We start from the raw sequence: 17,418 nt of genomic DNA on the forward strand, positions 1-17,418 counted from the left end.
ATCAAATCATAAATGAAATGAATACCTCTCTCTAAAATCTGCAAATCACTATCATGTCCAAAAAAAATTATACACAGTAGTACCAGAAAAACCACACTTACAAAGAAAAAAAAAAGAAAAAAGGTTTGTATGTCCCAATCTTTCTGAAAAGCTTGTAAATGGTGGGAGGGGAAAATCCTCTCAATTCCAATAAGAACAAAGTAATAACAATTAGTTCACCTTCTCTCTTTCTGGTGTTCTTCTTGTCTTGGATGGCTGTCTGTAAGGTTGACATGATGTCTAGCTGTTTGAGAGACAGGATCCCCAGTCCCTTCACCATACCAGCCAGTCCATACGCTGCTCCTTTCCTCTCACCATAGTTCTCTGACTCAAGTAGGAGTCTGAGGAGTTCCTTGACGATACCTGGAGCATCTTCCTTGATGGCAGGCACTAGTGGAGGGAGACACTTAGCCACAGCTTCCTGTACCTGTCACACACAAAGTCAGCCAAATACTATAGTTTTACCACTGTACTACTCATACTTCTGTGCATGAGGAAGATTAACACATTTAGCGGTGTGAGTATCCTCATATAGATCAGACACACCTACATTTTTTTAGCTATTTGTATCACTACATTTGGCTCAAAAAACAAAACAAAACATGCCACTTGGCAAGAGCAGCCTTGTATACTTACTGGTTGTGATGGTGTACTCAGGGCTTCTATCAGCTTGCCTACAATGGGTTTGACCTTTTTGTCTTCCTTGCTGAGATGACGTGCTAAGGATCCCATCAAGATAATAACACTCTGTCTCACAGTGTCATATGATGACGAGTCTGGAGCTTCATCTAAAAACTTCTCAAAAACAGGGAGCAGGGTTCCAACATTTGGCTGAAAAAAGAGAAACAGATGCCTCAACTTAGTTCTTAATCTCAAGACTTTACAGCTCAAAGACAAATGCATCTTCTACGATGCAGCTGATTTGAAAGTATGTTGACAGAATTCATGACAACATGCTTATATTATTTGCAAAAGTAAGAATGTGTGTTACAGCATTGACACTCTGATTTATCAAGTACATGTATGTGACCCAAGTTTCTCAATCAAGTAACATGTGATGAAATTAATTCAGTATCTGATTCATCACAACAAAAACCTAATGAAGTCACTAGACAGCAATTTCTTGAGCTTTGTACAGATGATAACTCTTATAGTTATCACAAATATCAATACAACAAAATTTCCTCACTGTGAGACTCTGCTGGTACAACCTTGCTATCAAATATGTCCACAGCACAAATCACTCAAAATGGAGAGGAAATTAAAGGAAACACATAACAAGATTTCCTAAGTATAAGAGGATTTTTACCACTAAAACTCTATATATTTCCCCTTATAGACAGACAGAATTGTGGGGAAATTCTTGACTTCTAAATACATGCTTCACAACCAGCTGCACATCTAAGAAACATTAAACCCCGACAAACATGTGGTGCATGTTGCACCTTGGCTATCACACATGGAATAGGGAGGTGACATTCACTGTCTATAGGCGTGGTCAGACTGGCAAAATATCGAGAAGTTTAAGATCGCCAAGTTTGGGCCATTGGTACGCGCGCAAGAAAGAGTGCGCCATCCGATGGCTAGTGATTGTGACGTAACAATGCATATCTGTACATGACAATGGCCTCGCGCTTCGGAGACACCGCCCGCAAACAGATCAAGAAGTTTCGCTGGAAGTTTGCGGTCACAATGGCAAAACTTTGAGATCTTAAAGATCACGATCTTGTAGGTACTAGCCCACATTTGTAAACCGGCAGCAATTGGTCTCATAGTTAGCATGCAGTTTGGGTATGATTGCAGTAACACCTGTGCAAAATTTCGTTCCAATGAGTCCATTACTTTCATAAAAATAAATGAAAATGCACCGTATGCATGTGTATAACGCTCGCTAGCTCCGGTCCACGTACGTATCTACTTGCATGCGATACATGTGTAAGTTACATGTACGTACTAGTAGCTAGCCCCGGAGACCGCACCGCAAGGCGCGGTCCTGGCGGCTACCTCGCAGCTGAGCGGGAGCAAAAATCACTGCCACATTCACGGCGACTTCACAAATAAAGCACGGCTAAATTTCTATCATAAACACAGTGACAATTAATACATTACCTTTTCGACTTGGTTTTTCTCACCCATTTATCTAGAAACTGCAAAATTTTCTACATTTTTTTAGGAGTAAAAAGCGGCCTGCCCTAGTGCAACACTGGAGAGACTTGCTGCTATATCCATTAGTACGCATTACGCATGCTCTCAATGCATTGCACTGCATGCATGCTGTGCGCCTGTGCAAGTGATTGTGAGTTTCAGTGAGCATCGGTGAGCTGAAGATATTCGCGTTATAAGACAACATTTTCTGCATCATAAGCAATGAAATGCATCAAACAGTCGCCGAAATTAATCATTTAGGTTTAATCGACCCATGTAAGTATTCCTAGTAGTTTTTGTTGAAAAATTAAGGAAATATAGCACCGAAACGGCACCCGTTTTGTACAACTCCTCGATCTGAATGCGAAAACGGCACAGCCCCAACGCTGCACGTTGGGGCTGGTCGCAGTTAGTACAGTGTACGTAGCTAGCCCGCGCTCGTAATTTGATTTTGGGTCGGGTTGACCCGGTTTGAAAATTGATTTTAAAACGATGATTTTCTCTCTTTTATCGAATGGTATAGACAGAGAGCAACAGGTGAGGTATGTTACTGTTATAACTTGTACTTGAAGTCATATTGGACCTGTTTTATGCAGTTTTGATTTTCGTGGGTTTGCAAATGTGGGCTAGTACCTTTAAACTTCTTGATCTTTTGCCAGTCTGACTGCGCCTAGTGTGCACAAGTTTCTCTTCTGCAGCAAGCAGTATACAACATACTATCTATTAATTTACACACATGGTTGCAGGAAAGGGCACAACTGATTATTTGGCTACAATTAGCAGATATTTCAACTCTCATATGGATGGCTGGTTTCCATAGAAACCTTGTCATTGGAAAGCAGTGATTATTCTCATCCCCATCCCCCCCCCCCCACATTTGATCCACGAATAAACTTAAAATTCAGGCTGAACAATCTAGAGGTTCCACTGTCAGTAAATAAAAATAAATTATGTTTACAAACTTACCTTCCAAATGCTTTGTATTTGACACTAACATATACCAACAAGATAACACTCTCTCCTCCATGGAGGCTTTCATGACCATCTGTAGTCTGACATGTGTGTATATATGTAGCAACCTATGGGCGTTCTTCCTAACAAGATTTTGTACTACCAAGAAAATTCTTGTGGTCCAAAGTATCTGGTTCACCTGTATTTTGAAATTTTCTAAGCGTCTACAAATTCCACTGACAAAAATTTGTCCAAACTGAAAGCCGTAAAGCTGCTGCAAATATGATATGACAGATAACCACCATTTAAACATAGAATGCATACCTGGTACATACATCCCTTGTATACAGTCAGTTTTCATAACTTGTGAGAAAACTATCATCTACAATAAAAGAGTTTAAAGAATCTGAAATATCTGTAAGATATTAAAAAAACTAGAAATGTCGCTATGGCGACTGATGCCTCCGCCATAATGCATGACTCTCCCAATAGGTGTATAGTACAATGTCTTCACAATGTGTGATGACAGTTTCACATAACTGGCAAAATATTGAAATGACAGGCTTGTCAGAGATATCTTGAATTTTCACTTTCCTTCAACTGGGTTTGCTATAACTACACGTATATTGGGGAATTGAGGATTTTACCTGGACTTCTGACCAACCCTTTTATAAGTTTATGCATTGAGTAATTTTCAAGGTATGAAGAAAGAGTGTAATTACAGTACAAAATAGATTTTTTTTTTTTTTTTGCATTTAAACCTGGCCTTTGACCCTTAACCTTTGACCTTCTAGCTGGAAATTTTCCAGAGAATCTTCATTAGGTAATACATATTGTATATAAGTTTTAAAACTAATAATGCAAGCATTACATAAACTAGTATATGAGGGAAACAGTAAAATTTTGAGGAGTTGACCTTGACCTTTGACCCCCTGACTATTGACCCATGACCCCTAAATTCCCTACATAATCCCTGCTAGTCAGTACATGCGTATGTACCAAGTTCCATGAAGATACACAGAACCATTAGCAAGAAAAGTGATTATAACATTTTCACCTAACCTTTGACCTTATGACATGAACTCTCTCTGGAGAATCTTTACGCAGGAGTACATCTTTAAGTTTCACGAAAATAAATTTGGGCATTGCATAGATATAGGGGAAATAACATTTATAGCATTTGACCTTGACCTTTTGACCTTTGACCTCATACCAATGTCACTGAAATCTACTCAACTAACTGCCCCATCATACATCACCCTTGGACCAAGTTTGGTGAAAGCTGCTTCATCCAGTTTTGAGTTATCACGTAAACAGATAAATTTTAGGATTTGACCTTGATCTTTGACCTTTGACCTCTGTCCGATTTCACTAAAAAACTAATCAAGTAAATGTCCCATCATACATCATCCTCAGACAAAGTTTGGTGAAATTTGCTCGATCCAGTCTTGAGTTATCGCGTAAACGGATACAATTTCATGATTTGACCTTGACCTTTGACCTTTGGTCATAGGCCAATTTGACCCAAAATCTAATCAAGTAATTGCCCTATCATACCTTATACATGGATCAAGTTTGGTAAAATTTCAGTCAATATTACTCAAGTTACCGTGTAAACGAATGCGGACGGACGTATGGACGGACGGACAACCCGAAAGCATAATGCCTCCAGCACCACTTCATGGCGGAGGCATAAAAAACTAGAAATGTCGCTATGGCAACTGATGCCTCCGCCATAATGCATGATTCTCCCAATAGGCGTATAGTACAATGTCTTCACAATGTGTGATCCATGACAGTTTCACATAACTGGCAAAATATTGAAATGACAGGTTTGTCAGAAATGTCTTGAACTGGGTTTGCCATAATTTTCTAAGCGTGCAGGTACACATATTTGGGGAATTTTGGGGAAGTTTATGCATTGAGTAATTTCCAAGGTATGAAGAAAGAGTGTGATGACGGTACAAAATAGATTGTTTTTTTTTGTTTTTTTTTTCCGGGGGGGGGGGGGGGGGGGGGGGGGGGTATTGAAACCTGGCCTTTGACCCTTAACCTTTGACCTTTGACCTTCTGGCTGGAAATTTCCCGGAGAATCTCCATTAGGTAATGCATGTATTAAGTTTTGAAACTAATAATGCAAGCATTGCATATACTAGTATATGAGGGAAATAGTAAAATTTTGAGGAGTTGACCTTGACCTTTGACCCCTGACTATTGACCCATGACCCCTAAATTCCCTAGATAATCCCTGCCAGACAGTACATGCGTATGTACCAAGTTCCACGAAGATACATTGAACCATTTGTGAGAAAAGTGATATTGCAACATTTTCACCTAACCTTTGACCCTTTGACCTTTGACCTTAAGACATGAAACTCTCTCTGGAGAACCTTACGCAGTAGTACATGTCCACACCAAGTTTCAAGAAAATACCTTGGGCATTGCATAGATATGGGGGAAATTGCAGCATTTGTAGCATTTGACCTTGACCTTTTGACCTTTGACCTCTTGCCAATGTCACTAAAATCTACTCAACTAATTGTCCCATCATACATCATCCTTGGACCAAGTTTGGTGAAAGCTGCTTCATCCAGTTTTGAGTTATCACATAAACAGATAAATTTTAGGATTTGACCTTGATCTTTGACCTTTGACCTCTGTCCAATTTCACTGAAAAACTAATCAAGTAATTGTCCCATCCTACATCATCCCCCAACAAAGTTTGGTGAAATTTGCTCCACCCAGTCTTGAGTTATCGCGTAAACGGATACAATTTCATGATTTGACCTTGACCTTTGACCTTTGATCTTTAACCAAATTCAACCAAAATCTAATCAAATAATTGCCCCATCATAATTCATACTTGGACCAAGTTTGGTAAAATTTCAGTAAATATTACTCAAGTTATCGCGTAAATGAAAGCGGACGGACGTACGGACAGACGGACGGACAACCCGAAAACATAATGCCTCCAGCACCACTTCGTGGCGAAGGCATAAAAAAGAATAGTAGACCATAGAGCACAACAAACCTGTCCTTGTTGGTTGATTGCAGCCATGCCTGCATTTAGCATCTCTTTCTGAACCTCCCCATTTCGATCTCCCAGACCAGTGGGGACCAGAAACTTGAAGAGATCAGGAATGTGACGTCTGAGGAGATGAGGAGCAATCTCAGAGAGCGCCATGGCGATGCCGCATCGAGCCTCGTACTGATCAGGAGGAGACTCAGAGATGACCCGTCCAAGGTTGTCCAGCACTGGAGGTGGGATCTGGGTCAAGGATAGAATGATGGTCAGCAAGAAAACCTCACCCACTGCACTATCTATGACAAGTATTTATTGTCAGCACTTTGGACATAAATACATTTATGGGAATGATGAGAAAATCTTTCATCTAACCTACATTGATTTATACCTACAGTGTATTTATACCTACAGCGCCTTGAGTATCTTTTTTAGATAGAAATGTGCGCTTTATAAGAGTCTCACTATTATTTACACACAATAGCAGTACTTTGAATGTTGACACATGGCTATGAAGACTAAACCATTACTTTAACTTGGGCTAACATGTAACTTGGTTCCTGCTTCAGAGTTTTTGTGCCTACTTACCACAAGTTTTTCTCTGTACTTTTCGAAGAGTGTGTCCAAAACTTTGTCAAGCTCCTCTGGATTCTCAGCCAGCAGAGCTGACAGTGCAGCAGCCCCACTACTCCTCACCACGGCAACATCATGGATGACATCATCCAGCAGCATGGTGCAGAGAGCAGGGTTTGTTGTCATCTGACCATCAGTCCACAGTCTGGTCATAAAAAACAATACAAGGTTAGAACAGAACAGTTCTCACTTACCACTGGAAAATTACTTTGATCTGCAATACATCATTGCAAAATAACACAAAGAAATAATATACACTTGACTATTAGAATATGGTCTTTAAGAATCAACTCTTAATGATCCATTACTCAAACATAAGCAAAAGATTCTCATGTAAAAAAAAAAAAAAAAAGAGTGTGAAAAAGTAAAATAAAAGCCCATGACAAATCAAACAGCAAAATTTTCCTAACACATCAAAATGGTAACCTTGAAACCACAAGCTACGTTGCTGTAAAAAACCATGCCGCAAAGATGTACAGTGTATAACAGGTGCATGCTTCCTTAAGAACTGGATTCCATGATGAAACACTACTATAAACAAGACTTTGGTCGGCATGCCTCTCACAGTGATACAAGAAACATTACTCACTCATCAGCGATAGCCTGTACCTCAGGCTCCACATCTTTCCTGGCCACCCAGACTCTCTGGGCCACCTGTAGGCCCTGGGGATCATCCCCATCCTGACTAGGAAGGACCAGCAGCAGCTCTCGAAGACCCTGAAATCAACAGAAACAGGAAATCACTCATTCTTGTCTAGGTCTAAATCCAAACTGTACATGATATCTGACATTTCTATATTTCGTAAAACATTTAAACAAATCGTTTTTAAGTGAATAACCCTAGCAAATGACTTGCAACCCATATACACTTTATTAAATTCTGTATTAGTACACAAGAACATGAATTGGGCAGTCTACTGTTGTTACAGTAACAACTGGTAATCTTTATCATTAAACTGTAAGTCTGTATCTTACAAGTTGTACATCATTTTGTGTCTGCCATTCAGGGAAGACTCAAACAAGATATAAGCATGCAATAAGGAAAATAAAGCTTCACAATATTCAAATAAATGAATTAAATCAATGCAGGAAAATCTGTTGATCAGTTGCTTCACAATAATCTCTTTAAAAAGGAAAAACAAGCACTTTGCCTGCTAGATACATTTCGAAATAAGTACGTAAACACTCTACAAATCCTAAGACACCATTCACCATCATTCCACAAACCTTGACACAATGTACATTGGCAATCTTGACCAGTGGCACAGCTAACATCTTACAAATATTGTTAAATTACCCAGATAGACAGAAGATATCATCATAAATATATAATTTATGTCTCATAATACAAAACACATGCTATACTTAGAATATCAAACACCAAGATGTACACCATGCCAAAGTAATTACAAACCTCCAGAAGAGAAATGAATGAAACACTCAACACCTCCAAACAACAACAAAAAAAAAAATGACAAACTACAAATAGCTTACAGACAAGAAACCAAAGGACACACTACACACCTTACAGACAAGAAATAAAATGACACATTACACACCTTGAGGGCAGCAAGGCGGACATCCACCACTGCACTAGTCATAGCCTCCAGAATGACTGCAATCTCATCCTCTTCAACCACAGCACAGCCACTGTCTCCACTAGCACTCCTACACAGTTGGATGAAGGCTTCTGATGCTAGCTGCTGTTGCTGGACTCCACTGATACCAATCAGACGAGTTAGGAGAGCCATCATGTCACGACGTGGGAGCAAGTCAGGACCATTCTGGTTATCAAGACACAGGGAATCATGGTAAGAAAACATAAGATAACATACCCAGAGGATAACAGGACCAAGAGGAGAGGTTCTAGGTAGCCTAGGATGCTCCAGCAATCCTATAATTGGTCTCTATAACTTTAAACTATTAAATTGTACATCATAAAGAACCCCTGATTCGTGAAAGAGCTGTATACATCTATGCAACACTGGAAACTCAACAAATTCAAAACAGATGACTACTATACTATAGATATGACATATAACAAGGAAGAGCAATATGCAATAAGCAACATCATACGTCATCCTTTTCTACTTTTGATTTGTTTTCACAGTGAATTCATTACTACACTTAGACTTGGGGAAAACATCTCTTAAACACATTGCTATATTTTGCTTCCTAATCAACTGACAATACAGCATGACACAGCCAACACGAACAAAACATTAGATTTTTGTAATGACAAAAACATAAAATGAATAAAAGAGTAATATATTTACAAACTAGCAGATATCAACAAGAGGTTGTGTCCTATATTCATACCAATGCTGGTGTGTGTTTTAGAGTCAAAAATCTAATCCAACTTTATTTTTTTGGCTTTAATATTTTTCCCTATGAATAGTCATTAAATCCCAGAATGCCATGCATGCATATCTATGATGCATTCCTGACTGCTCAAAACATAACTACAAGTTTCAAAATAAATACTTGGGCATTCAATCTTTGCCAGAATGTATAATTCTAAGATACATGTATGTAAAATGTTATCATACCTATTATACATTCTAATGGTTCAAGAGAAGCCTTCAATGTGTTTACCTCATCCAAGTCATCTCCTTCTACATCCATGCTGCTCCTAAGATTGCAGTGAGTTGCCAAGATACACAGCGCCCTCTCGATGACCTTTTCATTTTTCTTGACCATCACACCTCCATCATACAGCACCTGGCGTAGCAGCGGGAAGGCATAGGCAAAGGACGGAGCTGGGTACACTACTGCTGAACGTTTGACTGCATTGCCAAACTCATCATCTTCATCATCATTATCAACATCATCATCATCCCTAGCGAGTCCATAGAGTCTGTTGATAGCGGTGGTTGTCATGGTAACAAGGTCCAAGAGGCACCAGTTTTCATCAATCTTACAAGCTGGCTTTTTCAGACGCACCATGCAGTAGGCTACTAGGTTGGCTGTATCAAAGATGCAAGAAATGAAATAGAGAATTAGGAATAACAATTCTCTGTAGTATTAACTCTAAAAAGGCTGGGGTTGAATCTGCCCTCCCCATGTTATTCCATGACCATTTTCTAACCAAGAAAAATTGTGCTTTGGCCTTTCATTATGTCTCAATCTGGAGTCTTGCTCATGTTCTGAAACCAATTGTTAGAAATTTGGACCAACAGCGATTGCACCACAGGGCAGTTTTACAGTTGTGCATGTGCCAAAAAATAAATGTTTCATCTGTTTAACACATAAATTAGCATGGCATAAGAGGAACAATATTAAATTCACTCTTTTTAGCTTGTTATGCAATTATATAATCATGTAATTCTAAAGCTTAAATATTTGTGTTAGTTCTCACAAGGTAAGCTGATCAAGTTCAAGGTCACAGTGTGTTGTAATACATATATTTTGGTTTGTTTGGTTTTTTATTTTATTTTTTGCTTTTTTTAAGATGAAGAAACACAAATGTACATAAGAAATTGCAAAGACGAATATAACATAAAATAACTGACCCGAAAGTAACAGTATTTCAATGTTGCACTGTTAGACCTTGTCGTAGTAAGTCTTTCCAACAAAAGAAATCTATTCTAATACATTTGGGCATAAATGTGCATACTCAATTAATCATTAATTGAACTTGAATTGATTTCACAGATGCAATTATACAGTCTTGAAGATTACACCCAAGGAAATATGCATGCCACATTTGACAGCAGCCGCCATGCTTCATAGCTCAGATACCACCCCCCCCCCCCCCCCGATCTCCACAGCACTGCAAAAAAGCAGAGCCTGATTAGAGTTAAAGTAGTTACAAAATTTACATAAACTTTCAGGATATTATAAAAGTCTAAAGCTGAGTGGTTACAAAATCAGAGATGCAAATGAAAGCTGGAGCTCAGCTGACAATGAATACAACTCAGTGTGATTACCCAGAGAATTCTGCTCCTCTTGAAATGCACATTGTCCAATGGAGAGCAAAGCAGCAATCAGATGTTCAGCAGCAATTGGTGATGACATCAGGGTGAACATGTGACCCATGAGGGTAGGAATGTGTTGGCGGACACCATGGGGGCTCCCTCTTACTGCTGCACTTAGCAACAGAGTGGCTGGATACAGCTGGTCTTTAAGCTACAAGAAAACAGGAAACTCATTATTTCCTTAACACACCATATTTAAAAATCTCATGGTTTGCAAGTTAAAACCACGGGATGAGATAAGTGAGGTGCAACAAATTCAATATGATACAATCAAGCATCGTGTGATCAGTAATTCACCTGATCATACCTGTATATGAGATAATTGATTTCTTTCAAGTACAGATTAGAGGGGTGAAACACACATATAGACGCCTCAAATAGAAGAGAGAGAAAATATGTGTGCGATATGATACCACATAACATGCACAGAAGATTGAATATGTCTACATATGGATAACCTCTTCATCATATAACAAGATGATTGCAATGACAGTTCTCTCCCTTCCCAGTGATAATAAACAGCTCAATATCATGAAGGGGACAGGAGAAAGATGTCAGAATCATACATGAATGGGAAAGACGAAAAGATGTTAGTCATAGATTACCTCTTGAAGTCTCTTTCTGATCCCTGCCTCCTTCTCTAGTTGAGCCTTCTTGGCCTCCTCCTGTTTTTGGTCAGTTTGACCTCCGTCTTTATCCTTTCTTGGCTCGCTCTCTCTCCATCTCCTGGTTGATAACACATATGATAATTCAAAAATAATGGCATCACAAACTGAACTCTCTTGGGAAGAAGGGAAGAAGATTGAATAAAACAGAAAGAAGACTCTAAACCTTTTTTGTCATTTGTATTCTACTTCTCTCTTGTTCAGGACAAGTGAAGGGTAAATTGAATTAGGAAAAGAACATTGTAGATGTCTGATCTTTCCTGTCTGTCTACATCTCCTTTATTCTTTCCTCTCCTCCTGCTTTTCTCCAATGAAAGTAAACTACCGCTCACCAAGAATATCATGCAGTTTGGAACTTTCTGAACATTTTATGGTTTCTGATTACAGTGTAAATATAGAGCCATGCAAAATATTTGTTCACTATTCTTTTGTAGACATTTGCTAATTTACTGGTAGTGTCATGTTTACAGTCAGAAAAAAATACTGAAACAGCATGTACGTGATGTGAGAAGAAAAATGAATGATTAAAATGTGGTCATCTTAACCCGCTGAGGATAGGCTGATTTTGCTACAACACATATTTCCCATAGACACTTGCCCGAGTATACTCAGGACTCATCCTAAATGGTGTCAAAAAAAGAAAAGAAAAGAAAAAAAAAGGCTACAGAGTTAGGATGCTGAGCAATTAAGCTGGAGAGAAAAAAGACATCCTGGATGATTACTTTACCTGTCTAAGCTCCAACTCCATGAGCTGCTCCTTAAAAGAATACGCCTTATTCTCTCTTTTCATGGAGCCCTTGTCAACTGCGTCTGCTGCCCTGTAACAAGAAATAAATATAGTCTGAATGTTATACAAATATTACACAGGTCTGAGTGCATCAGTCAGAACTGTGTTAACTGCAGAATTGTATACCCCACGAAGGTGCAGCCAAGTGGGTTTAGACTAGAAGCCATTGTTACTGCATGTACACTATTCCTATTAACACACAAAAAGACATGTGCACAATCTGTTCTATTGAACAGTGGACAAAGTCTACCAGAAATATTTTTTTTGCAATTTTTTTTTTACGCATGGCAAATTGACTGAATTGATTTCCTTTCAGCCTGCCATAGACCAATGCATATAATAATGAAATATTCAAGCCATGCATGAAGTACATAGTGGCTGGATTTCCCTTTTTCGGAAATTATATTTTATTGCTTTTTCACATTTGCATGTTATTTTTGCAGTTCAAAGACAAATCATGGAATTCTCAAAAATAAAACCACTGCAAAAATTTCAGCTCATAATGTGCTTTTAGTTTTAAAATATATTCCAGTTACTGTCAAACAGATGAATTATTATCTCACTTCTCAATCACTGATGTGTCAAAGAGCATGCCCTCTGGTGTCTTGTAAATTGCGAACTCCTCCACAGTAACACCAACAAATCCTGGGTTTCCTAGGACACTGATGAACTGGTTGATGAATGGAGGTAGGATGTGTTTGGGTGCAATAAAAGCAACAGTCTTCATGGCACTCTGTGCAGCCTACGGGAAGAAGAGAGAACATGTTGGGAGTATGACATTTGTGACAGGCTGGAAAAAAAGAAACTAAAATCTGACATCATTCTGTTGATAACTTCACCAGCCAGCCTTCATTTCAGCACTCTCTAGGTTCACCTCCCATGTAATAATTACAGCTGTGTATCATATGATACATCAGAAGACTTCACTGTAACCTTTGACCCCCTGATAGGAAGAAAAAATCTACAAGGCAGTGATTCTACTGACTGGCAAGTCACATCTCACAGTTCAAAAGAATGCTGTTGTTTTCCTAATAATGTCATCTTAAACTCTAATACCAGTACATCTATAGATGACCCTGCATCACAAAACCAACAAAAAGTCACTAGACATGGATTTTTAAATAAGGGCAGATATGGAAAGAGCAGATTCTAAGCTTTAAAATGTGTATAACTCAATTCAAATGGACTCTCCTTGCCTATCTAATTATTGGAAAGAAAGCACACAATCTGGAAGGTGTGAACTGAGAAAAGAGGCTTTGAAGTAAAGGGTCTATTCAAGTGCTTAATCTTTCCAAACCGTGCTGGCTGCTGGATGAATGGGACAAAAAAAAACAGGATGCAAACCATCGTAGTAAACAAACATGGGATTATCAGATGAAGCTGAAATTAAGCATCCTCAATGAACACATTCTGTCCATAATAAATACCAATGTTCAAGGTGGTAGCACTATCTATTCAAAAGTTATTAGAGTTGAAAGTGAAGGGTGTGCAAAGGATTTTAAAGAAATGAAAAGGGATCTCTACAGACGTACCCAATCGCACTACTCTACAAAAAAGGAGTACTAGAAAAACTGCTGAAAAAACACTTCCCAACTCGTTTTATGACCCCTAAATTTAAGAATAATGTAGACGAAGAATAGATCTTTCAGAAAGTATGAAAAACTCAAGATTGACTCAGTTGACCTGTTTCACCTTTTTGAGGTCCTCACGCAAAATCAAGGGCTGCGACTTTTTGCTCGTTTTGTGATGCACGGTCACATATGTGATCTCTCATTTACACTCAAATCATATGAATAAACTACCCTGTCTTGATACAACCATGTATCTTGACTGCAGTTTACTATTAAAAAGAAAATGCACAAGGCAATGTGTGAAAATGTGAACTTTCTGACTTCATAATTGGTCAATGGCCTTTGTGTTTTCATCTTTGCATGGTCACACATATACATTCTTTGTTTCACTTTGCTACCTTAAATTGCTCTCCAGTTGAAAAAACTAAGAGTATTGTAACAGAAAATAATTCTGTCGCTATCATGAACCCTAAGTTAACCTACGGAGGAACACTATATTACGTCTAGTTCTTTTACACTAAATTTTCCCTCATTCATATAAAATATGTCAAAGGACCTAGAACCATATTTTAACTTTGGGTCGCAACCAAATGAAAAAAAAACAAAAACAAAAACAAAACATTTTGGTGTCGCGTCCCTGTGGATTCTCATCTGTGTTCCAAATGTAGAAAGTGACTCCTCTTTCAGAAAAAAAAAAAGATCCCTAACAATTAGTCTGAGACATTCTGAAGAGTAACAAAGAATTAATGATATTACATGCAGCACAAAGAGTTAGAGAAAGATTAGAGAGAGAAAAAAACAAAAACAAAATCACTGTATACTCAGTATCTAGCCCTGCATGTCACAAGTACACAAACCTCTAGTGAGTGATAGAGAGAAACTTACTTCTGATGCCATGTGTTTCTCTAGTAGTAAGTCCAGAATGTGAGCTTGGTTGTCAGAAATAAACTCCTGAAGATCTCCAACAAGGCTGGAGGCCAAGTCTCCCCACAGAGATGGTTTAACGTCAGCTGAAAGTCAATTCAGTAAGAAACTTGAATCTTCAGGAATTCTATGACTTTAACACTGCTTCCATCACCTTTAATGTGTTGACTCAAGTGTAGCCACACAGATACATACTTTTTTTTGTATAAAACACTCTAATCCCATAAAAAACAGCTGATGTTATTTAGCATTTCCATCTCCAAAGCAATATGATATTCCCCAGCTCACAAGATTAAAACAAGAAATAAATTTTAGAAATAAATGCACTACCTTCACACCACTGTGTAACTAAAGTACTTTTAGTAACAGCTACACAGTCTGGAACTGGGTTTGATGTAATTGCTAAAGTTCAAATGAAGAGTTTGTTCGCAAAAACCGATAAGTCCATATTTGCCAAATGGAGATATTTGCGATTAAAGGTCAAGAAAAATAAAGAGAATAATAAGAAATTTTTTGCTTCTTTTGACCATAGTTTCAAAAATGTACCTTTATATGTAGTGACCAATATATCATATAAAAGGTATTATTTTGTACTTTATGACAGAGACCGTACCTCAAAATTTTTAAGAATTGAACTATCGGTTTTTGCGAACAAACTCTTCAAATGTAGTTCACTGTTTCCACAGACATGACACACAAAGTAATTACAAGGAGGTGAATTTGGACTATTTTTGGCTTTTCCCTGCCTTTAAATGCTACATTCATAACATTTCTATTTTGAACGAAAATTTGCAAAATTTGTTGATACAATAATAAGAAAATATCATCAATTCTGCAGTTGGCTGCATATGATTGATGCAAAAAGTTTATAACTGATACCAGAAAAGAAGTATCTTGGTGTTTAATATATAAGAGAAGACTTGGTAGTAGCTCACTTGTGGTAGGTGAATATATGATACAAGAAGTCTTGGTGCTGCAGTAGCTTACCTATCAAGGGATGATGGCAGTCAATCAAGAGACAATCCACCACAAGTCTTACAATGTCTGATGAGTCAGGGTTGTCATCAGGTCTCAGGTTTGGTACCAGGGTCTGAAGAGCAGAGACTAGGATGTCTGGTCTGATCGTCTTGGTTTCTTCTGGTGTGGCAGCTTCCGTCATCATTTCTACAGGCTGCAAGACCCAAGTTGGCATGGAACACATACTGGTCAATGGACCAATGGAGACATATCAAACAAGATGTTGGTGTAACTCAAATCCCCAAACTCAAAACTATCATACAACATGAATCAGACTAAAATTCATCAAAGACTAGTCCGAAGTATACTCACGCAGGTGTCTAAGAGAAATGTGTATTACAGTAAAGTCATCCTCAACAGGTTAAGCCATGACTTGTAATGTGAATAAAGGAACTTGCCTTTTGAGCAGCAAGGAGGGTCCTGAATTCCTGCAGGAGTGCTAAGGAGAGTTGGATGGTACCAGGAGCAGCAAAGAGCTTCCTGAGGGTCTGTCGACACGCCTTCCTCACCTTCCATGATGAGTGGACAAGGGCAGTCACTAGAACTCTGTGGTACATCCTGAGTAACATGACCAGAGAGGGCGCTATATCAAATCATTCTAACACATTTCATGCGACTCTTAAGTGTGCAAAATGCTTGATATCTTCCATGGGGTGAACTTTATACAAGTGAATTCCCTTTGTTGAATGCTATAAATACACAATCTGTGGATGACAGGTTGATTCTATGATGAAATGAACTGGAAGTGAAATGAAAGGAAGTACATGTACATATGAGAACCACATACGTCTGACCAATAAGTAAAAATGTCACCTGAAACTCATTTTTTTTTTAACACCAAAGGAAAAAGAACACCTGAATGCTAGATTTTTACTATTATCATTTTCAATGTTTTTACTTTTCTCTTGGATGTTAATAACTTTACAACTGAAATCTTGTCGAGAACCAAGGTATCAATAGCGCAACAAAAAATTATGTCTATCGACCTCTAGGAAGGAAATGTCACATTGTGCTTAAATGTAGTAACTGTAAAGTTTAGAAATTCTATTAGTGCAAGAAAACTATGTGTAAAACATATCACAACTCTCCAAAAACACTTACTTCTCTGCTCCTGCCTTCAAACGTCGTGAATGTTCTGCCAAAAGTCTCTCAGTAAGTTCCATTAGTGTGAGTACAGCTGCAGAATAAATCATAACATGAGCAATTTCTTGAAGTAAACAATCTACCGGTACTATAAAAAAAGACATTTGACATGAGACATACTTATTCTGAGAACTATTTCCTCTACTGAATGTCATCAGCATCATGAAAACTACATGAATGGGTTTTTGCTATTGTTCATTTGACAAGCACAAACTGTCATAACAAATATTTGTAGTGAAACAACCCAAAGATAACGGAGACAAACACTTGATACAGAGCAAACCACAAGATGGATAAACCAAGATGAGATTTACAACAAAACACAAGGCAAACAGAACATGATAGCGACCATAAAGTTTCCAGCATACATGTATTACATTTGAACAACATCCAAACATATCATATTTTTCTGAAATCATTCCAGGACCAAACCAAGAACATTTCATATATGTAATTCAATTTCCATTTACCTTTCACATACGATAAATCTAGAGCAAATCCCTTGGGATCCTCAGAGGCTTTGACTCAGGTGAGCTGAAGACAT

At 38.2% G+C, this 17,418-nt stretch overlaps 1 protein-coding gene across 1 annotated transcript in view; it reads right to left on the reverse strand.

Annotated features, from left to right (window-relative positions):
- The window catches only part of LOC140226732 (stalled ribosome sensor GCN1-like), a 58,823-nt gene that overhangs the window by 22,643 nt on the left and 18,762 nt on the right, over positions 1–17,418 (reverse strand). Inside the window, 17 exon segments of the mRNA XM_072307160.1 lie at positions 220–466; positions 676–870; positions 6,167–6,403; positions 6,746–6,935; positions 7,380–7,507; positions 8,350–8,574; positions 9,386–9,756; positions 10,720–10,918; positions 11,373–11,440; positions 11,443–11,463; positions 11,466–11,493; positions 12,160–12,250; positions 12,783–12,961; positions 14,676–14,800; positions 15,702–15,885; positions 16,130–16,289; positions 16,833–16,908. Coding sequence (XP_072163261.1) covers positions 220–466; positions 676–870; positions 6,167–6,403; positions 6,746–6,935; positions 7,380–7,507; positions 8,350–8,574; positions 9,386–9,756; positions 10,720–10,918; positions 11,373–11,440; positions 11,443–11,463; positions 11,466–11,493; positions 12,160–12,250; positions 12,783–12,961; positions 14,676–14,800; positions 15,702–15,885; positions 16,130–16,289; positions 16,833–16,908 — 2,724 coding nt within the window.

The sequence above is a fragment of the Diadema setosum genome, chromosome 4 (assembly GCF_964275005.1).
Source record: "Diadema setosum chromosome 4, eeDiaSeto1, whole genome shotgun sequence".
NCBI lineage: Eukaryota > Metazoa > Echinodermata > Echinoidea > Diadematoida > Diadematidae > Diadema > Diadema setosum.